The sequence below is a fragment of the Mirounga angustirostris genome, unplaced genomic scaffold, assembly GCF_029215605.1.
Source record: "Mirounga angustirostris isolate CCGP_5_RB_7025 unplaced genomic scaffold, mMirAng1.0.hap1 SCAF_13, whole genome shotgun sequence".
Taxonomy (NCBI): domain Eukaryota; kingdom Metazoa; phylum Chordata; class Mammalia; order Carnivora; family Phocidae; genus Mirounga; species Mirounga angustirostris.
The window spans coordinates 1,499,512-1,522,307 of NW_026991721.1; the positions used below are offsets into that span (position 1 = coordinate 1,499,512).

The 22,796-nt window shown below is 58.6% G+C and overlaps 1 protein-coding gene across 6 annotated transcripts in view; it reads left to right on the plus strand.

Moving 5' to 3' along the window:
* LSP1 (lymphocyte specific protein 1) overlaps positions 1 to 22,796 on the plus strand; it is a 44,771-nt gene that overhangs the window by 1,041 nt on the left and 20,934 nt on the right. For 3 of the 6 annotated variants that reach the window (XM_054511776.2, XM_064576012.1, XM_054511777.2), the window contains exon 1: positions 19,590 to 20,002. The exons of 1 other annotated variant lie outside the window; for it this stretch is intronic. In XM_054511776.2, coding sequence (XP_054367751.1) covers positions 19,605 to 20,002 — 398 coding nt within the window. In that variant the 5' untranslated portion in view covers positions 19,590 to 19,604. Of the gene's footprint in view, positions 1 to 15,941; positions 16,805 to 17,146; positions 17,227 to 19,589; positions 20,003 to 22,796 lie in introns of those variants that run through there. 2 more of the 6 variants (XM_045892998.3, XM_045893002.3) reach the window with 2 other exon arrangements.

Here is a 22,796-nt window from a genome sequence, read left to right on the forward strand (position 1 = left end):
ACCAGGCCTGGCCTTAGCAGCCCCCGGGCCCGACTTGCCTGCGGAGGCTGGTGGCCGCTACCTGATCCCGTGACCATGCCTTTATTCATAATGAGGGAAACGGTGGAAATGTCGGCCGTGAGTCTGTGTGCGTGCGTGAGGGCGGGGGACGGTCACCTCCCCTTGCCCGGTCCCACGGGGGGCCCTGGTTCGGGGGCTTCGGGGACCCGAGCGCTGGGGCGTCTGGAAAGAGCAGTCAGGGTCAGGGTGCATGAGCCAGGCTGGAGCTGTGGGGGCCACACAGCCCCTCGAAGGTCGCTAGGGGGCCCGTCGCCAGGGGTGGGGCCGTGGAGCTCGCCGTGTCCTTCCACCCAGGGACGACCGGCACACAGCTGCACCCCACTCAGAAATGGCTCCTCACGTCAGCACCGTCCCCGGGCTCCTCGGGCCACCGCATGCCCATAGAAGGGCACGGCGTGAGCAGTCTGGCCACGGCCCCCCCGCCTCCCTCCTTGGCCCCATCCTTGGCCCCCCCGCCCAGCTGTCCCGCAGGCGGAGGAGAGAGAGGACAGCGTGGACCCGGCCGAGGCCTGGGCAGGCGGGAGGCGGGGCCACACCTGTGCTAGCCTTTGGTCAGGCGCTGCGGCTGGAGAAGGGGCTGGCCGCCCCCCGCCCTAGAGCCTGGGACCCCGCGAATGTCACCCCCCCAGTGCAGCGTCAGAATGAAACCGAGACCCAGGGTAAAGCAGGGTTCTCATTTCACAAGGTGACTAAGGGAACCAGGGATTTCCCTGTCCAGGGTGGTGAGAAGTCCTGGTGCCCAGGGTGGGGATGTGGGGCCTGGGAAGCCCCACCCGGGGAGACCCCAGGATGGCCAAGGCTGGGGCACTGCAGCCAAGACCTGCTGCCAGGCCCCCCCACCTTGCCCCACCACTCCCGCCCAGCCAGATCAGGCCGCACCCCTCCAACGAGGCAATAGGCTGCCCCCTCAGATGCCCCAGGATGGGGCCTCCCCACCTCAGACAGCTCCAGGACGGGGCCAACCCCTCAGAGGCCCCAAGACAGGACCACCCCCCTCAGATTGTCCCAGGATGGGGCCACCCCCCCCCCCAGATGCCCTAGGACAGGACCACCCCCCTCAGATGCCCCAGGATGGGGCCACCCCCCTCAGACTGTCCCAGGATGGGACCACCCCCCTCAGATTGTCCCAGGATGGGGCCACCCCCCCTCAGATTGTCCCAGGATGGGGCCACCCCCCCCCTCAGATTGTCCCAGGATGGGGCCAACCCCTCAGATGCCCTAGGACAGGACCACCCCCCTCAGACTGTCCCAGGACGGGGCCTCCCACTTCAGATGCCCCAGGACAGGACCACCCCCCCTCAGATTGTCTGAGGATGGGGCCACCCCCCCTTAGATTGTCCCAGGATGGGGCCACCCCCCTCAGATGCCCCAGGATGTGACCACCCCCCTCAGATGCCCCAGGATGGGACCACCCCCCTCAGACTGTCCCAGGATGGGGCCACCCCCCTCAGGCTGTCCCAGGACGGGACCACCCCCCTCAGATGCCCCAGGACGGGACCACCCACCCTCAGATTGTCCCAGGATGGGGCCACCCACCCTCAGATGACCCAGGACGGGGCAACCCCCCTCAGATGCCCTAGGACAGGACCACCCTCCTCAGACTGTCCCAGGATGGGACCACCCCCCTCAGACTGTCCCAAGACGGGACCACCCCCCTCAGATGCCCCAGGATGGGGCCTCGCCCTTCAGATGCCCCAGGATGGGACCACCCTCCTCAGACTGTCCCAGGACAGGACCACCCCCCTCAGATGCCCCAGGATGGGGCCTCCCCCTCAGATGCCCCAGGACAGGACCACCCTCCTCAGACTGTCCCAGGACGGGACCACCCCCCTCAGATGCCCCAAGACGGGACCACCCCCCTCAGACTGTCCCAGGACGGGACCACCCCCCTCAGATGCCCCAGGACGGGACCACCCTCCTCAGACTGTCCCAGGACGGGACCACCCCCCTCAGATGCCCCAGGATGGGACCACCCCCCTCAGACTGTCCCAGGACGGGACCACCCCCCTCAGATGCCCCAGGACGGGACCACCCCCCTCAGACTGTCCCAGGACGGGGCCACCCCCCCTCAGACTGTCCCAGGATGGGGCCACCCCCCTCAGATGCCCCAGGTCGGGACCACCCTCCTCAGACTGTCCCAGGATGGGACCACCCCCCTCAGATGCCCTAGGACAGGACCACCCTCCTCAGCCTGCCCCAGGATGGGTCCCCCTCAGAACCTCACACTGGGGCCCAGGACCAGGGCACCCCAGCAGCGAGCCCCAGGCAGGGCGTTGGCCCCTCTGTCTCACCTGTAGACCAGGTCAAGATGCTCTCTCCTTGCTCCCGCTCCCAGCTGTGGGATCCCACAGCGCTGGCCAGGGCCACGGGGCTTAGCATGGCTCTGCGGGGCCTCCCTGGTGGAGCTGAGGTGTGGCCGCGCACCCCGCCCTGTGGGGAGCGATGGACCCGGGACCCCGAGGAGGGCAGGGGCGGGGCTTCCATACAGGTGCCCCGAGAAAGGGCTTTCAGGATGCCCCAGGGATCCCGGGTTTGACAGGTCCAAAACCTTTGAAGGCCCCGTGTGCACCCCAAACTTCACCAGGGCCGACCATGCTGTGCTGAGTCCTCCCTGTGTCCACATGGCAGAAGAGCTGCCCCTCACCTGCAGACAGGCCTCATCCCTGCCACAGCCCAGCCCGCTCCCCAGCTTGGCAAGATGCCCTCTCCTGGTGGTCTCCAGGCCCTTATCCACCACGTTCTTTCTCCACGAAGCCACTGGACCCCACGTGTGGAACCATTCACCACAGGGCAGCTTCTCCGTGCCTCTGGGCAGCGACTACAGGCCTGCCCTGGTCGCCCTGACCTCACTTCCCCTCCAAGGTCTGGCACTCCGGCACCTCCCAGTTCCCACAGGAGCCAGATCTTTGCAGCCTTAGCCCGGACCCTTCCCAGCGCTACCTGCTGCCCCGCCCCCGCCCCAGCTTTCCAAGGCTCATCGGCCCACCTCGGGTGCCCACTGCCCTTGGTGCCCACCACCTAGGTCCGGGCCAGCCAGGGAACCCTGGTTCTGTCCTGGGAGCCCTATTTCTGTCCCGGGAACCCTGGTTCTGTCCTGGGCACCCTGGTTCTGTCTTGGGAGCCCTAGTTCTGTCCTGGGAACCCTAGTTCTGTCCCGGGACTGGAGTTCTGTCTTGGGAGCCCCGGTTCTGTCCTGGGAGCCTTAGTTCTGTCCCGGGAACCCTAGTTCTGTCCCAGAAAACCTAGTTCTGTCCCGGGAACGCTAGTTCTGTCCTGAGAACTCTGGTTCTGTCCTGGGCACCCTGATTCTGTCTTGGGAGCCCTGGTTCTGTCCTGGGAACCCTAGTTTTGTCCCAGAAAACCTAGTTCTGTCCCGGGAACCCTAGTTCTGTCCCGGGAACTCTAGTTCTGTCCTGGGCACCCTGGTTCTGTCTTGGGAGCCCTAGTTCTGTCCTGGGAACCCTGTTTCTGTCCTGGGAACCCTAGTTCTGTCCCGGAAAACCTAGTTCTGTCCCGGGAACTCTAGTTCTGTCCCGGGAACCCTAGTTATGTCCTGGGAACCCTGGTTCTGTCCTGGGCACCCTGATTCTGTCTTGGGAGCCCTGGTTCTGTCCTGGGAACCCTAGTTTTGTCCCGGAAAACCTAGTTCTGTCCCGGGAACCCTAGTTCTGTCCCGGGAACTCTAGTTCTGTCTTGGGCACCCTGATTCTGTCTTGGGAGCCCTGGTTCTGTCCTGGGAACCCTAGTTTTGTCCCAGAAAACCTAGTTCTGTCCCGGGAACCCTAGTTCTGTCCCGGGAACTCTAGTTCTGTCTTGGGCACCCTGGTTCTGTCTTGGGAGCCCTAGTTCTGTCCTGGGCCCTATTTCTGTCCCGGGAACCCTGGTTCTGTCCCGGGCACCCTGGTTCTGTCTTGGGAGCCCTAGTTCTGTCCTGGGAACCCTAGTTCTGTCCCGGGACTAGAGTTCTGTCTTGGGAGCCCCGGTTCTGTCCTGCGAGCCTTAGTTCTGTCCCGGGAACCCTAGTTCTGTCCCAGAAAACCTAGTTCTGTCCCGGGAACGCTAGTTCTGTCCTGAGAACCCTGGTTCTGTCCTGGGCACCCTGATTCTGTCTTGGGAGCCCTGGTTCTGTCCTGGGAACCCTAGTTTTGTCCCAGAAAACCTAGTTCTGTCCCGGGAACCCTAGTTCTGTCCCAGAAAACCTAGTTCTGTCCCGGGAACCCTAGTTCTGTCCTGGGCACCCTGGTTCTGTCTTGGGAGCCCTAGTTCTGTCCTGGGAACCCTAGTTCTGTCCCAGAAAACCTAGTTCTGTCCCGGGAACCCTAGTTCTGTCCCGGGAACCCTAGTTATGTCCTGGGAACCCTGGTTCTGTCCTGGGCACCCTGATTCTGTCTTGGGAGCCCTGGTTCTGTCCTGGGAACCCTAGTTTTGTCCCGGAAAACCTAGTTCTGTCCCGGGAACCCTAGTTCTGTCCCGGGAACTCTAGTTCTGTCTTGGGCACCCTGGTTCTGTCTTGGGAGCCCTAGTTCTGTCCTGGGCCCTATTTCTGTCCCGGGAACCCTGGTTCTGTCCTGGGCACCCTGGTTCTGTCTTGGGAGCCCTAGTTCTGTCCTGGGAACCCTAGTTCTGTCCTGGGACTGGAGTTCTGTCTTGGGAGCCCCGGTTCTGTCCTGGGAGCCTTAGTTCTGTCCCGGGAACCCTAGTTCTGTCCCAGAAAACCTAGTTCTGTCCCAGGAACGCTAGTTCTGTCCTGAGAACCCTGGTTCTGTCCTGGGCACCCTGATTCTGTCTTGGGAGCCCTGGTTCTGTCCTGGGAACCCTAGTTTTGTTCCAGAAAACCTAGTTCTGTCCCGGGAACCCTAGTTCTGTCCCAGAAAACCTAGTTCTGTCCCGGAAACGCTAGTTCTGTCCTGAGAACCCTGGTTCCGTCCTGGGCACCCTGATTCTGTCTTGGGAGCCCTGGTTCTGTCCTGGGAACCCTAGTTTTGTCCCAGAAAACCTAGTTCTGTCCCGGGAACCCTAGTTCTGTCCCGGGAACTCTAGTTCTGTCTTGGGCACCCTGGTTCTGTCTTGGGAGCCCTAGTTCTGTCCTGGGCCCTATTTCTGTCCCGGGAACCCTGGTTCTGTCCTGGGCACCCTGGTTCTGTCTTGGGAGCCCTATTTCTGTCCTGGGAACCCTGTTTCTGTCCTGGGAACCCTAGTTCTGTCCCGGAAAACTTAGTTTTGTCCCGGGAACCCTAGTTCTGTCCTGGGAACTCTAGTTCTGTTCTGGGCACCCTGGTTCTGTCTTGGGAGCCCTAGTTCTGTCCTGGGCCCTAGTTCTGTCCCAGGAACTCTAGTTTTGTCCTGGGCACCCTGGTTCTGTCCTGGGAACCCTAGTTCTGTCCCGGAAAACTTAGTTCTGTCCCGGGAACCCTAGTTCTGTCCCGGGAACTCTAGTTCTGTTCTGGGCACCCTGGTTCTGTCTTGGGAGCCCTAGTTCTGTCCTGGGCCCTAGTTCTGTCCCAGGAACTCTAGTTCTGTCCTGGGCACCCTGGTTCTGTTTTGGGAGCCCTAGTTCTGTCCTGGGCCCTAGTTCTGTCCTGGGAAGGCTGGTTCTGTCCTGGGCACCCTAGTTCTGTTTTGGGAGCCCTAGTTCTGTCCTGGGAACCCTAGTTCTATCCTGGGCACCCTGGTTCTGTCCTGGGCACCCTGGTTCTGTCTTGGGAGCCCTCGTTCTGTCCTGGGAGCCCTAGTTCTATCCTGGGCACCCTGGTTCTGTCCTGGGCACCCTGGTTCTATCTTGGGAGCCCTCGTTCTGTCCTGGGAGCCCTATCCTGGCCTCCTCCCCACCCTCCACCCCAGGCTGGCTGGGCTGCTCTGGCCCTGGATGACCCTGATGGGGGCACCAATTGGGTGAGCAGTTGTCTCCCTACCCCCTAGGCTTCTGGCCCCCACTGCCCTTTGGGCAAGGCATGGCTCCTGGTCCCAGGTGACTCCAGAATGCTGCCTCCATCACTTCTTCCTGTGCCGAGCTAAGAGGCGGGAAAGGGCAGGGACCACCTTCAGGGTCACTCTGGGCAGAGGCCCTTTCTGGGCTATCTGTCCCTGCAGACTGTTTTGGCCTTGCCCTCTGGGCTCCAGGGTCTTCGAGAGAGGCCACAGTTCCCCCTCAGGGCTACAGGTGGCTGGCAGCTGTAAGAAGGGGCTGAGCTGGCTTAGAGGCCACGAACACCCTGGATTTCATCTTCCTGTCCAGCTAAGGGAGGGGGCCTGCTGCATTGGAGGGCCAGGACCCCACAGGTCAGAACCCCCATGCAGCCAGACACACTGGTGGTCCTTCTACCCACCTGCCCTCCCAGGGAGCCTGGCCACCACTTGGTAGGGCCAGGATGCATGGCCACTAAGGAGGGAGGGTGGGACCAGGACCCGGCCTCAGTGGCAGGCTGAAGCGTGGGTGAATTGGGGTGGCACCCTGGGGCTCCTTCCCCAGCCCTGCCCAGGGTCCGGACCTGCAGACAGCAGTCAGAGCTGGGTCAGGCCTAGGGACGCCCAGATGGGCCTCCTCTCCTCCTCCCTCCAGGTCAGGGGTCTCAGGCGCCCGGAAGTGTCCCGGGGAGGGGGAGGCTGAGCTCAGCCCAGATGATGGATGCCTCCTCCCGTGCCGGGGCTGGTGGAGGTCACTGACTTCCTCCTGCTTTCCATCTGGGCCCTGTCACATTCCTTCCCTAGGTGGGGGACAGGGAGAGGACACTGCACCACACTTGGGGACATTGCAGGCCCCCAGCCCTGCTGATTCAGGAAGCCGGAAATCCTCCCCTGCATCCTGGCCCCCTCCCTGGTCCCTCATCTGCCTTATGAAAACAACACTGGAGCCACATGGGGCCAGTGCCAGGAGGGTCTCAGGGAGCAGAATGGGGCAGGCCCAGATGGGGTGGCATTGAGGACCCCACCAGCCTGCCTCTGCCTCAGTTTCCCTGGGAGGGTGCCAGACTGACAGGTGAGCTCTCGGTCAGGAAGATGAGAGTCCAGCAGTGTGGCTGAGAGCTTGGGCTCTGCTCTCCTGGGGTCTGAGTTCCCAGTGCCTGGGGGAGGAAGAGGAGGAGCACAGGGTCCCAGAGTCACGTCCAGCACCTCTTTCTGGAACCCTGAGGCCCCCTGAGGCCTCAGTTTCCCCATGTGTCATCCTCCATCAAGCTCTTCAAACAGAGGTTCTCATTTCATGGTCAGAGAGGCACTTCACAGGGAAAAACTAAGGCTTAAAAAGACTCAGTGCCGTCAAGAGATACTGTCCCGAGCCTGGAGGGACACTGGCTGGGCCTAGCTTGGAGGCATGTCTCCTAAGGATGCTGCCCTGCAGGGACCCTCTCTGGGGAGCCTGTGTCCCCTGTGGGCTCATGGTTGGGGTGCTGGGGATCTGACAAGGCCTCAGGGAACCCAGGATGTCTGGGCTGCCCCTTGGAGGCGCTTGCTAACCCCATGCAGTGCTGCCAGATGGCTCTGCACCTATGGGTTCCCAGAGGGGCGAGGGTGGTATTTCCTGGGGCCCATCCAGAATAAGGCATAGCTAAGAAGACACCCCCAGAGACCTCCCCAAAGGCAGAAATGGGATGTGGCACCATCAGAACAAGCTGATTCTTTCTAGAGGTGTCTCTCCCAGGCCCCAGTCTGTTCCTATCAAGGAATCTTTCCAGGGGCTTCTAACACCTTCTTGGAGATTGGGGATCCAGGGCAACAAGCAAAGGGAGCTCTCAAACCTCTCCTAGTGGGTGGGAGTACACACCACAGGCCCCCAGCCCCTGCCCCTCCCCCATACCCCCGAGGCTAGAGAGAGGGGCTGGGGGCCTATGTGGGGTATGGGGTGGTCAGGAGATTAGGAGATTGAAGAAATCAGGCCTCCTAGCCCTGCTGGACAGCACAGCCCTGTGGTGCCAGACGCAGGCAGATAAGAGGTGAAGGTGGGAGGTGGGGAAGAAAGCCCCTTGCCCTTTCCTGGGATCAGGCCAGTCCTGTCCAAACTCCATCTGCTAATTGCCTCTGAACTGGGAAGTTGGGAGTTGGTGGGGTGGGGGAGGGACCAATATCTGCTCCGGCTGGCAGGGAGGGGCTGTCTGGGAACCCAGAGCCTGTCTGTGACCCCCTATGAGGCACCCACCTCCCCCCTGCAAGAGTGGGAGAGACTTGGGCCTTAGAGCCTACAGCAGGAGCAGCTGTGTGGATGTGCAGAAGACAGCAGGGGTGTGACAGTAGTGGGGGGGAGTGGCAGATTCTGCACCCATTCCCCCCCCCCCCCCCCCCCCCCGCCGAGCCTCAGCTTCCTCAGCAGCACATGGGCTGTGTGGGAGGATGGGGAAGGGTCAGTGCCCTGCTCTGTGCCTGACAGGCGGGATCTCAGATGCTGCTCCTTCCCTGCTTCCCACAGGTGTCTGTACCCCTCCCTGGGTGTAACTGGCTATTTTGATGGTTTTGCTTCTGAGGTAACCCAAGGCTGTCTTCTCCTCCCTCCCCTACCTCCCCTCAAAAGAGAAGGTGGGACTCAGGATGGATCTCACCAATTGATTCTGGAGGAACCTAGAAAGAAACCTTCAGTCTGCATCTCAGTCCCATCCCCAAACCAATCCCAGCTTCCTCAGGACACCCACCACCCCACCACCTTGGCCCCTCTCTCTTTGTTGGGCTAGCCCACGTAAGACAGATAAGGGTTCAAGGCATTTGGAGGCTGCCTTCTCTGTAAGTCAGAACATTTCTCTATTCAGGATCACCCAGGAGCCACGGAGGCCACCTCCTTACCCTTTCTCCCCACCCCCACCTGGGCCCCACAGGCATGCTTGTTGCACATTTCATTGGGAGACCGCTCTGTGAGAGTGTGGTGTGTGTGTGTGTGTGTTGAAAATGTTTGAACAAGAGAACAGATTCCTACTTCTCCAGCCCCTATTTAGGTTCTGTTGTAATGCTCAGCCTACTGGGCCATGAGGGTCTTCTCTTTTATCTTCTTCATGAACCATGAAGAAAGAAAAAAATAAAAGACTTAAAAGGAAACTAAAAGACTTAATGATGGAGAAAAATATGAATGAAATAAAAGTGAATGAAGAAAGGTAGGAAGTAGGAACAGCTGGCTGGCTGGATGATGGATGGATGGATGAGTGGATGGATGGGTAGATGGATGATAGATGGATGGGTGGGTGGGTAGATGGGTGGATGAATGGATAGATGGATGATGAATAGATAGATGGATGTGTGGAGGATGGATGAGTAAGTGGATGTGTGGATGGATGGGTGGATAGATGGATGGATGTGTGGGTAAGTGGGTGGATGGATGGATGGATGGATGGATGGATGGATGGATGGATGGAAATATGGATGGATGGGTAGATGGATGATGGATGAATGGGTGGGTGGGCAGATGGGTGGATGAATAGATAGATGGACGATGGATAGATGGATGTATGGATGGATGGGTGTGTGGATGGATGGATGGATGGATGGATGGATGATGGATGGATGATGGATGGATGGATAGACTGGTGAATGGACACATGAAATGGAAGTATAGGTAGGTTGATGGGCAAATGGATGGAATGCTGACAGATAAATGATTTTGATTGGATAGGCTAATAAAAGTTATCAAGACATATAGGTGGATATGGATAATGGATTGATTTTTAGATGGGCAAATTGGGAAATATAGGAAGTGATAGATGAATGGAAAGATTGATGGTGAGTAAATAAGCATACGGTTGATGCTGGATAAACTATCAAAGAGATAGATTGATGAACAGAAGCACCTAAGTCAGGAATTTTGCACTCACTGTTCTCTTTCTAGAATACTTTTTCCCACCAATGTATATAGCCACCTCTAATCTTTCTCAAGTCTCTTTTCAAATAAGGAAAAGATTATCCCTTCCTATGAGGTTTTCTTTGACTATCATACATAAAATATCAATTTCCTCCAAGACCCCATATCCTCCCACCCTGAATTATATTTTCTATAGTATTTACCACCATTTGATATATTACAGTATATACTTACTGTTTATTTTTGTTGTTGCTCCAGCTAAAATGTCAGCCTTGTGAGAGCATGGGCTTTGTTAATGCCAAATCCCCAGTACCTAAAAAGTGGATACAGTAAGTGTTCAATAAGTTTGTTGAAAAATATATAAGGATAAATGGAGTTATGAATAAATCAATAGTTGGTTGGATGAGATATGGATGGGTGAATGTATGGATAAAAGTAGTCACCTTTATGGAAGGTTTACTAGGTTGCACCATTTTGTTTTAACTCATTTGGACGGCTTAATGAGCAAAGTAATGGGAAATATGTATATGGAAATATAAACATGTATGTATTTATGCACATCTGCATGACTTGCTAGATGGGAATATGGGTGGACATATTGGACAGATAGATATATGAATGGGTGTATAAATGAGATTGATCAATAGTAAAATATTTGGAGAGATGAATGAAAGTAAAGACAAAAATATTTGGAGAGATAGAAAGATGTATTAGAGAATGAACAGATAGTTCACTGGTTGAGTAGTGGTCAAATATATATAATAATTGATGGTTGAATATATACATAATAGTAATTAACATATATTGAGTTCCAAGTGGATGGATGGCTAGCTGAGTATTTCTTCTAAGTGTTTTATATGTATTATGACATTTAGATAAATGGTGGGATGGGTGGGTGTGGGGGGGTGGATGGATGAACGGAGGGATGGGTATACATGTATTGATAAATGCTTGAATGGATTGAAAGAAGGTTATTGTGTTTATATGGATAATTGAATGGATAGGTATCCTGAAAAGCTGATGGATTGATAATGATGCATGGAAAGACAGATAACTATATAAAGAGGATGGATGGATGGATGGATGGGTGGATGGATAGATGATGAATGAGTAAATGGATGGATGGATGGATGGTTGGATAAATGGATGGATAGATAGATGATGAATGGGTGAATGGATGGATGATGGGTGGACAGATGGATGGATAGGTGGATGATAGATGGATGATGGATAGATGGGTGGGTGAGTGGATGAATGGATAAATGAATGGATGGGTGAATGGGTGGATGGATGGATGGGTTGAGGGATGGGTGGATGGATGGCTGATGGCTGATGGATGGGTTGAGGGATGGGTGGATGGATGGCTGATGGCTGATGGATGGATGGGTGGTTAATGGGTAGATGGATGAATGAATGGTTGGATGGATGGATGGGTGGATGGATGGATGGGTGAATGGGTAGATGGATGGATGATGGATGGATGATAGATGGATGATGGATGGATGGGTGGTTGGATGGATGGATGGGTGGATGGATGGATGGGTGAATGGGTGGATGGATGGATGATAGATGGATGATGGATGGATGGGTGGTTAATGGGTGGATGGATGGATGGTTGAGAGAATGGATGGATGGATGGATGGTTGGGTGGGTGAGTGGATGGATAGAGGGAGGATAAATGGATGATAGATGGATGGGTGGTTAACAGGTGGATGGATGAATGGATGGATGGATGGGTGGCTGGATAGATGGATGATGAACGGGTGAATGGATGGTTGGTAGGTGGTCAGATGGATGGATGGATGGGTGGATGGATGGATGCATAGATGGATGATGGATGGATGGGTGGATGAATGGATGGATGGATGGATAGATGGGAAAATAGGTAGATGGATGGATGGATGGGTGGATGGATGGGTAGATGGATGGATGGGTGGATGGATGGGTGAATAATGGGTGGGTGGGTGGATGGATGGTTAATGGGTGGATGACTAGATGGATGAAGGAATGGATGGATGGATGGGTGAATGGGTGGATAGATGGATGTGTGGGTGGATAGATGGATGGATGGATGGATGGATGGATGGATGGATGGATGAGTGAATGGATGAATGGGTAGGTGGGTGGATGGATGGATGGATGGGTTGGTGGATGGGTGGATGGATGGATGGATGGATGGATGGATGGATGGATGGATGGGTGGTTGGATGGATAGATGGATGGATGGGTGGATGGATGGATGTGTGAATGGGTGGATGGATGGATGATAGATGGATGATGAATGGATGGGTGGTTAATGGGTGGATGGACGGATGGATGATGGATTGGTGGATGGATGGATGGGTGGGTGGGTGGGTAAGTGTATAGATGGATGGATGATAGATGGATGATGGATGGATGGGTGGTTAATGGGTGGATGGACAGATGGATGGATGGGTGGATGGATGGATGGATGGATGGATGGATGGGTGGGTAAGTGGATAGATGGATGGATGATGGATGGATGGGTGGATGAAGGAATGGATGGATGGATGGGCAAATAGGTAGATGGATGGATGGATGGGTGGATGGATGGATGGGTAGGTGGATGGATGGGTGGATGGATGGGTGAATAATGGGTGGGTGGGTGGATGGGTGGGTGGGTGGGTAAGTGGATAGATGTATGGATGATAGATGGATGATCGATGGATGGGTGGTTAATGGGTGGATGGACAGATGGATGGATGGGTGGATGGATGGATGGATGGATGGATGGATGGATGGATGGGTGGGTAAGTGGATGGATGGATGGATGACAGATGGATGATGGATGGATGGGTGGTTAATGGGTGAATGGATAGATGGATAGATAGATGGATGGATAAATAGATGATGAATGGGTGAATGGATGGATGGTAGGTGGTCAGATGGATGGATGGATGGGTGAATGGATGGATAAATGGATAGATGGGCAAATGGGTAGATGGATGGGTGGACGGATGGATGGGTGGAAGGATGGGTGGATAATGGGTGGGTGGGTGGATGGATGAATGGATGGATGGTGGGTGGACAGATGGATGGATGAATAGATGCATGGATGGATAAATGGATAGATGGATGGTTGGTGGGTGGGTGGATGGATGGGTGGGTGGGTGGATGAATGGATGGCTGGATGGGTAGGTGTATGGGTGGATGGATGGGTGGGTGGGTGGGTGGGTGGAGGATGGATAGATGATAGATGGATGATGGATGGATGGGTGGGTGGATGGATAGATGATAGATGGATGATGGATGGATGGGTGAGTGGATGGATGGATGGGTGGGTGGGTGGATGGATGGGTGGGTGGGTGAGTGGATAATGGGTGGATGGGTAGATGGATGGATGGGTGGATGAATGGGTGGCTAGATGGATGATAGATGGATGATGGATGGATAGGTAGTTAATGGGTGGATGAATGGATGGATGGATGGGTGTGTTGATGGGGGCTAATGGATGGATGGATGGATGGATGTTTGGATAGATGATGAATGGGTGAATGGATGGATGGTGGGTGGACAGATGGATGGATGGATAGATGGATGGTTGGATAAATGGATGGATGGATGGATGGGTGGATGGATGGATAGGTGGTTAATGGGTAGATGGATGGATGGATGGATGGGTGGATGGAAGATAGATGGATGAAGGATGGATGGGTGGTTGATGAGTGGTTAATGGGTGGATGGATGGATGGATGAATGGATTTATGATGGGCGGACAAATGGATGGATGGATAGATGGATGGTTGGATAAATGGATGGATGGGTGGATGGATGAACAGATGGTTGGTGGGTGGGTAGGTGGGTGGATGGATGGGTGAATGGGTGGCTGGATGGATGATAGATGGATGGATGGATGAATGGCTGGATGGTGGGTGGACAAATGGATGGATGGATGGATAGATGGATGGTTGGATAAATGGATGGATGGATGGATGGATGGGTGGATGGATGGATAGGTGGTTAATGGGTAGATGGATGGATGGATGGATGGATGGGTGGATGGATGATAGATGGATGAAGGATGGATGGGTGGTTGATGGGTGGTTAATGGGTGGATGGATGGATGGATGGATGAGTGGATGGATGGTGGGCGGACAAATGGATGGATGGATAGATGGATGGTTGGATAAATGGATGGATGGATGGATGGGTGGATGGATGAACCGATGGATGGTAGGTGGGTAAGTGAGTGGGTGGATGGATGGATGGGTGGATGGGTGGGTGGATAGATGGGTGGATGGATGATAGATGGATGATGGATGGATGGGTGAATGGGTGAATGGATGGATGGATGGATAGATGAATGGGTGGATGGATGGATGGATGGGTGGATGGATGGGGGATGAATGGTAGAATGGATGAATGACAGATGAGTGGTGGATGGTTGGATGGATAGATGCATGGACAAGTAACAGTAGAGTTAATAGTTGATATCAAATACTCTGCCCTATCGTTCCTATTAGGACATGCCCTAGTTATGAAACTATGGATGCTGGCCACTGCATTTAAAGATCTATTCTTGCCACTTCCCATCCATCAGCATTTCTGATAGATAATCAAATAATTGTATTTTAAGTTCTTAGTGACAGAGAACCGCTGCCATTCCAAGGCAGCCTTCTCCCCATGGGAATATTTTTACTTCTTTTGAACCGAAATATGTCTTGGCACATTTCCTCCCTGGCTGTCTGTGACTGGGATTCCAGAACCAAGAGCAGGAGGCAAGGGAGAGATGCGTAGGTTGAGATGGAAATGAGGCACAGGGTCACTTCCCCTGGGTGATCTGGCTCAACCTGAGGGCCAACCCTGCGGCTCTGCTCCCGTTTCCCTTCTCCATGTTCCTCTAGAATCTTGAGGCATCTGCAGCTCTGGCTGGATGCTGGGATGGATGGTGGGCACAGCTGCTTCTGGGGCACACCCTCACATTCTCTGGCTCCCCTGGGGTTGTGGGAGGGGAGAGCTGTGAGCTCCCCTCCCGGGCTGGCCACAGGACCCAGCCTGGTGTGTGTGTTGGGGGGGAGGTGGGGGACGAATCAGAGCCAGACTTCATGACGCCCAAGAAGTCTGCACCAGCCAGCCCCTACCTGAGTCACCGCAGACCAGAGCTATGGGCCATGTGGCTGGCACTCAGACACACACGGCCTTCAGAGGGACTTGGTTGCGTGTGCGCCCTCGTCCAGCCTCACGTCCCCCAGGTGCTCTCGGCCCTGGCCCCCTGGCCCAGCAGAGGCCAGGCTAGCTGCGGAAGAGAGAGGGGCCGTTCCCCCGTGCTATGGGGATGCAGGGCAGCAGGGGCAGGCAGTCAGCGCACCAGCTCGTGGTTCTGGCTCTGCCGGCCCCAGCTCTGCAACCTCGGATGCCAGTCTGAGCCTCGGTTTCCCCATGCGGGACCTGGGTGCAGCAGCCGTGAGGGTTGGTGAGCCGGGCAAGCTGCTGGACGTGACTGCTGGGCACTGAGCTGGGCTCGGTGACGCCCCGCACACATGAGTCCAGTACCCGCCTTGTCCGGTCACTCGCCCGCGAGCGTTCTCGAGTGAGTCACGGCGACTGAGCCCAACCGGAGGAACAGTGGGCTGGGCTGCACCTCCCGGGCCTTGGCCGGAGCACGAGGGGCAGGGGGCCCGCCGGCCAGGGCACCGCGCTGACCCTGTGCCCACCGGCCTCCCTGGGAGCGTGTTCTCTGCTACCAAACGGGGCAGGCCATGCTCGTCTCTGCCTCCGGGGTCTCCCTGCTCTGACCTCCCAGTGCAGTGCGGTGGGTGCTGGGGAGGGCAGCAGCCTCCCCATTTGGGGAGCAGAGAGGATTCCCCCTCGAGGTGATAAGTGGAGCAGAGAGCTGGGCATAAACAAGGGGAAAACTGGAGAACCAGGAGGGAGGGGAGGGAGGGGGAGGGAGGGAGGGGAGAGAGGGAGAAGAGGAAGGGAGGGGAGAGGAAGGGAGGGGGAGGGAGGGAGGGGGAGGGAGGGGAACAGAGATAGGGGCAGAGAGAGACACAGAGGGAGAGGAGAGGAGACAGGGTCTGAGTGTGGGAGCAGGGAGGGCTGGGGGCTGGCAGGGAAGGAGCAGAGGGCCCAGGTCGGGAGGGGGTAGGGCAGGGGGGCTTGACCCAAGAGATCCATAAAGGCCAGGACAAGAGGAGGGCCAGAGGACTGGCCAGGCCAGGCCCAGGGCGAGGGGAGAGGCAGGGAGGGATGGAGAGGCAGATGGGGGGGGCTAGATGCCCCGCAAGTGGTGGGGATGAGCTGGAGGAAAGCAGAGTAAGGCTGGAGCGGCCGCCAAGGTGGCCGAGGGGAGACCATGCCCATCCCAGGCCGCTGAGGTCCTGCTAAGCCCCAGGGCTGCTGGGCTGGAGGGTTTTCTCTCTGACATTTTTACTAGTCTCGGAAGGAGGGGGAGGGGGAGGAGGCCGAGGGGGGAGAAGGGGGCTGGGGGGAACAAAAGGGAAGCAGCTGCTAAACGTCCTGAAGGAGAGACCCACAGAGTCCGTGAGGCCGCACAGACGGGGACAGACAGACGGGCACCCAGACGCCCGGGGGGCAGCTAGCAGGGAGCCGGCCCGGGAGACCCCCAGGGCCAGGGGGCCCGGGGTGGACAGACACAGGCCACAGACAAGGAGACAGGGCGAGCAGACAGGGAAAGGGTGTCAGAGCCAGAGAGCCCAGACGGCCAGCCAGACAGAGAGACAGCTTGGATCGAGGGACAGGGACAAGGGAGTGAAGGAGGGGACAGGAGAAAGAAAAGAGAGAGGAGGGGGGAGAGGGGTCCCAGTGGCAGGAGGAGGAGCAGGGGGAGGGCAGCAGACAGAGGCCGGCGGCCTTTGAAGAAGGAGCAGCCGCGTCCCCAGGGCTGGGGTCAGGCCAGGTCGCCGGCCCGCGGGCGGCGGCCAGCAGCATGAGCGGCTCAGCCCTCCAGAGGAGCAGTTCCGGCAAACGGGGCCTGGACAAGCTGGTGAGGTAGGTGCCCCACGGCCCAGGCTGAGGCAGGGCGGGCAGGGCCGGGCAGCCGGGCCAGGAGCCCGGGCACCCAGGGCAGGGTGAGGGCTGTGCACTGCGCCAGCTGTGTGCACGCGGCCCGCTTCCTCCTCCCGGCCCGCGGCTCTGCACACTCTTGCCCACCTGCGCGCCCGCTTGGCCTTGGCAGGACCGCTCTCTTCCCAGACACCTTCGCCTGGCCGCGGGGCCTCTGGCCCGGTCCGCTGCTCCCAGGGCGAAAGGGGTGTCCTCGGCACGCTTCCAAGGCCTTGCCTGTGCTCCTGCCGGCCCCTGGGGACCACCCTGTCACCCCTTGCTTTACAGATGATGAAGCCGGACTTCGCGGCCACATTCACCACCCCCTTAGCGCACCAGCCCTGCATGGGAGGCGCCACAGGGCCGTGGTGAGTGCTTGGGCCTCGGAGTCAGATTCTCCCCAGGCTGGAATCCTGGCTCCTGCGTCTCGGGCTTTGGGCCAGGACCCTCTCCTCCCTGGGCCTCAGTTTCCTCCTTTGTAAAGTAGTGGCATGGTGTCACCTACCTTGAAGAGGAGTGAACAGAAGCAAAGGGCCAGGGGCGGGCCCAGAGCCACCACTCCATTCCACGGGCTGCTCATCACTTTACTCTGAGCCGCCTGCAATGCCCTTCCTCCTTCTCTACCCTTCCAGGCATCTAAGGCCCAGCTGAAATGCTTCCTCCCCCATGCAGCCTTCTTTGGCTTCTCCTTCAATGGCATGGAGCGTGCTGGGCAGACTGCAAGCTCCTGGAGGGAGGGACAGGCATCAGCCTCCCCAGCTCCACCCACGCCTTGACTCTGGGAGGGAGGAGAGACACAGTGTGCAGGTCGGCTGAGAGCAGCCCCAGACCCCTCCCGCTCAGGCCGGTCGGGTCCCTCAGACACTGAGTGATGGTTCTCTCCTGGCCCCTCCCAGGCATGGCCCACGGGCCACCACTTAGGGTCAGGACCAGCAATGGGGTTTGAGGGGGCCCCTGCTGGCCATGGTCCCCCGCAGCCCCACCCTGCACACTCGGAAGGTGGATCCCCATTCCTGGGCTTCACACCTGTTCCTTCCTGGCTCTGCCAGGCCCAACTTGGTGCTGCTGACCAGGGGACCTCCAGGCAGGGCTCCTCCTCCCTGCCCAGCCGGAATGTGTCCTCGCAGGAGTCACTGCGGCTGTCCCCTTCCAGAAAGCTCTGTGGCCCGAGGACTACCGGGTGCCCAGGGTCAATCCATGAGGCTCACCAGCACTGCTTAACAAATGGGGAAAAGGAAGCCCAGGAGGGCAATCATGACAGGAAGAGTCCCAAGGTGCGCGGGACCCACGTCCCTTGTCCCAGGAGGACCTGGGTCACAAATGTCTGTCCAACGGTAGCTTTGGCTCCGCTCCCAAACCCAGCATGAGGCTGCTGCCCTGGGTGAGCAGGGACAGTGGAGGCACCAACAGGGCTTGGACGTGTAGGTCCAGCTTGGCTGGGGGAGTATGCAGGCTGGGGAGTGAGCCCTGAGCCCCTGAGGGACCTGCAGAGGCCGGTGGGACAGAGAGAGGACGTGTCCCTTTGAACTCCGTGCGCCGTCCTGCTGCCGGGGGGCCAGGTGGGGAGCAGGGGAGAGTCTCTTCCAAAGAGTAACGTCAGGGTGTCTGCGTCTGGCTTCGGTGAACGAACCATACAGCTCACATGGTGATGCTCATAGGTGTGCGGTCAGCGCAGGCCCGGAGCCTGCCCTGGGCCGGGCGATCCACACCCACCTGTGGACTCCAGGGGCCAGGCGGCTGGTGGCATTCCCGCCACCCTCCCCGACGTGAGCGCCTGTCCTGCCTCTCACGGGCTTCACTTCTTGAAGCGCAGGCAGATGGCCCCTTGTCCCTGCTGGACAGACAGAAAACCAGGCTCAGAGAGGCTAGCGACTTGCCCTGGGTCACCCTGGGAAGGGGGAGCCTGCCAGCCGTGCCCACCGCGTCACCCTAATCCTTCGCCGGGGACTGCTGGGGTGCAGGGTGGGGCCCCTCTCTGTGACAAGCTAAGTGGAGGCATTCGGGAAGCCAGCAGGGGTGGGTGTAAATGGAATCCAGTTTAAGTAGACTAAAAGTGGGCCCAGGAGGGGGGACTTGTCCCCGTGCCCACCTGTTCCCCTGTCTCAGCTCAGCACCATCCCCGTGGCCACTGTGCAGGTCCTTGCCAACTGTCACTGCCCAGGAGGAGGCTTCAGATGGCAGGGCTGGCCAGGGCCGACTCCTCTTCCTGCCATACCCCCAGACCCGGCTCCGTCCCTCTGTCCCCTCCTATTGCCCCTGGTGATCTAAAGCTCAGCCAGGCCCATCCTGGGCCAGGCCAGTGTTAGGGATGAGTAGCGAGCAGCACTCAATTCCACAGAACCCCTGGGTTCCGGCTGCCTGCCTGGTCAAATGGTCTCTGGGGACTGGGCTTTGTGAAGGGGGGCCTTGGCTGGCACAGACCAAAGGGGCTGGGTCACCCTGCTGGTGTCTCTCTCGGCATTCAGGCTCATGGTCCCCCCGGGGAGGCTCTGGGAGCTGGAGGAGCCCTGAGGCAAGCCCCTCTGCCCACTGCTCTGGGCACACGTCCACCATAGACGTGCCGGCAATCTTCATGCCTGGCCTCCACCCTGGGCAGCCAGGTCTGGGAGGCCTCTGGGGACCCCGGTGTGGCCAGCAGGGCCAGCGATGGGCCAGCCTGAAGAGGCAGGGGTCGGGGGGGGGAAGCCAAGCCTCCAAACCAGTGTCCAAAGGGGCGTGGCTGCCTCGGGCCCACACAGGGCCCCAGATGGGAGGGGGGCTGGCCCTCACCCTGGCAGAGCCCGGGCGTCTGGTGGGTGGTGCTGCCCTGGGACCAGGCGGTCTGCCGGCCAGAGCTGCCCCAGGAGCCCGGGCGAGCTGGCATCGCGGGGGTGCGAGGACTGAGTGGCCCAGCCCCCTGGGCAGGGCGTCAGGGCCGGAGCCCAGAGCACTGAGGTTCAGGCTCCAGTCCCATCCCACGAACAAGAGCAGAACAGGGCGGCGAGCAAGCAGCAACCCGGGTGCACTGGGCACCTGGGGGCTCGCCCCCCCGTGCCCCTGCCGGAGCCGCGAGAGGACACCCCATGGCCCCTGGGCCCCGAGGGTTGGCTGGAGTGGGCAGGGCTCCCAGGAACACCTCATCGAGCTTGGAGTGGCTCAGCACAGGTTGGTGGCCCGGGGCCAACCCACACAGGTGTCCGGGGGCAGGTGGGAGCTGGGTGGGGGGAAGCCTCGGCGGCCCCTGGGGGCAGGGAGAGTGTGGGATCAGGCCGTGGGCTGCCCCAAAAGGTGAGAACGTGGCTAGGAGGGGTGCTGCCCACCTGGGAAGGGAAAGGTCCTGAGTGGGCTTGAGGTGAGGTGGGCGGCAGGGGGTCGTGTGCCCAGCAGGCTGTAAGGCTCTCCCAAAATGTGTCCTAACAGGTATGGGGGGGAGGAGATAAAAAGAGAGAAAGGAAGTGAGAGAGAGTGAAGGAGGGTAAAGAGGAGGGGGCAAGGAGCGGGAGTCCCTATGAAGGCATAAAGAAGGTGTGCAAGGATAGGGAAGGGATGGGGATGGGGATGGGGACAGGACGGGGACAGGATGGGGTCAGGGAGAGGATGGGGACAATGGCAGGATGGGGACAGGGCAGGATGGGATAGGGATAGGACAGAGGGACAGGATGGGGACAGGGGCAGGATGGGGACAGGGCAGGGACAGGACAGGATGGAATGGGGATAGGACAAGGACAGGACTGAGACAGGGCAAGATGGAATGGGGATAAGACAGGGACAGGGCAGGATAGGGACAGGGATGGGGACAGGATGGAGACAGGGCAGGATGGGGACAGGGCAGGGACAGGACAGGATGGAATGGGGATAGGACAGGGATAGGGCAGAGTGGGATGGGATGGGGATGGGACAAGGATGGGGACAGGATGGGGACAGGGCAGGTTGGGGACAGGGGCAGCATGGGGACAGGATGGGGACAGGACAGGGAAGGATGGGATGGGGATAGGACAGGGATGGAGACAGGACAGGGACAGGGACAGGGACAGGATGGGGAGAGGAGCAGGATAGGGGCAGGGAAGGGACAGGACAGGATAGGATGGGGTTGGGACAAGACAAGGGCAGGGCAGGATGGGACAGGGCTGGGGACAGGCAGGGACAGGGACAGGATGGGATTGGGGTAGGACAGGGACAGTGATGGGGACAAAATGGGGACAGGATGGATAGGATGAGGATAGGACAGGGACAGGAATGGGGACAGGACAAGACAGGAGGGGACAGGACAGAGACAAGACAGGAACAGGACAGGATAGGGAGGGAATTGGACAGAAACAAGACAAGGACAGGGATGGGGACTGGGCAGGGATAGGACAAGATGGGATGGGACAGGGACAAGGATAAGACAAGATGGGACAGTACAGGACAGGGATGGGAACTGGACAGGGACAGGGACAAGGGTAAAATGGGGATGGCATGGGACAGGATAGGGGACAGGACAGGGACAGGACAAGACAGGAGGGGACAGGACAGGGACAAGACGGGGACAGGACAGGGAGGGAATTGGACAGAAACAGGACAAGACAGAGATGGGAACTGGACAGGGACAGGATAGGGACAGGGACAAGGATAGAATGGGGATGGAATGGGACAGGATGGTGATAGGACAGGGACAGAACAGGGATGGGGACTGGACAGGGATAGGACCAGACAGGACAGGATGGGGACTGGATGGGGGCAGGAAGGGGACAGGAGGGGGACGGGGACAAGATTAGGATGAGGATGGAATGGAACAGGGATGGGATGAGGGCAGGGACAAGAGGGGACAGAGACAGGACCGGATGGGACAAGGGGATGGGATGGGACAGGATGGTGGCCAAGAGGAGGGAGAGGTCGAGTGAAAACAACAAAGAGAAGGGATGGATGAGGCAGGGCATGGGGATGCTCCAGGGGTAATGGGTGCTGTGGAGGTTTGTCAGCTCCTCCCACATTGTCCCTCCCACATGCCCATCTCACAGTGTCCGTTCCCACGTGTCCCCTCCCATGCTGTCCCCTCCCACACTGTCCCTCCCATGCTGTCCCTCCCATATGTCTCCTCCCACTCTCTCCCTCCCGTGCTCTCTCCTCCCACATGTCCCCTCCCACGCTGTCCCCTCCCACACTGTGCCTCCCTTGCTGTCCCTCCCATATGTCCCCTCCCACTCTCCCCCTCCTGTGCTGTCCCCTCCCATGTGTCCCCTCCCACGCTGTCCCCTCCCACACTGTGCCTCCCTTGCTGTCCCTCCCATATGTCCCCTCCCACTCTCTCCCTCCTGTGCTGTCCCCTCCCATGCTGTCCCCTCCCACACTGTCCCTCCCACGCGGTCCATCCCATGCTGTCCCTTCTCACACCTTCCATCCTATGCTCTGCCCTCCCACATTATCCCCTCCCACGCTGTCCGCCCCACACTGTCTGTCCACGTTGTCCCCTCCCATGCTGTCCCCTCCCACCCTGCTCCTCCCATGCCGGTGGCTCCACACCATCGGTCCCGCGCTGTCCCCAGCAGCGCAGGGAAGGAGGCCCCGAGGGCCAGGTGGTGCGGGTGCTGAGTGCCGGAGGTGCGGCGGCCCCGTCTACTGCCCACTCCTGGCCCACCAGGGAGATGGGAGGGGGAATGCAGAGGAGCCGCAAGAAAGGAGGGAGGGAAGCCAGTGAGGCCAAGAGAAGGTGGAGAGGAGGAGCGAAAACCCCCATAGGGAGGAAGGACAGGAAAGGGGACTGAGGGTGGGATGTGTGCATCTGGACCGGGGCCCCCGAGCGGGGGCCCAGGCTCTCCCGCCCCTGACCCCCCTGCTGTCATGCACCAGCCTGTGGGAGCTGTGGGGCGGGAACGCCAGCATGCCTTCCTTGGGGGCGGGGGGAGCCCCAGGTCAGAACCCTCACTGCTAAGTTCAGCTTCCTCTCCTGTAAGGTGGTGACGAGCCGCATGCTGGCCGG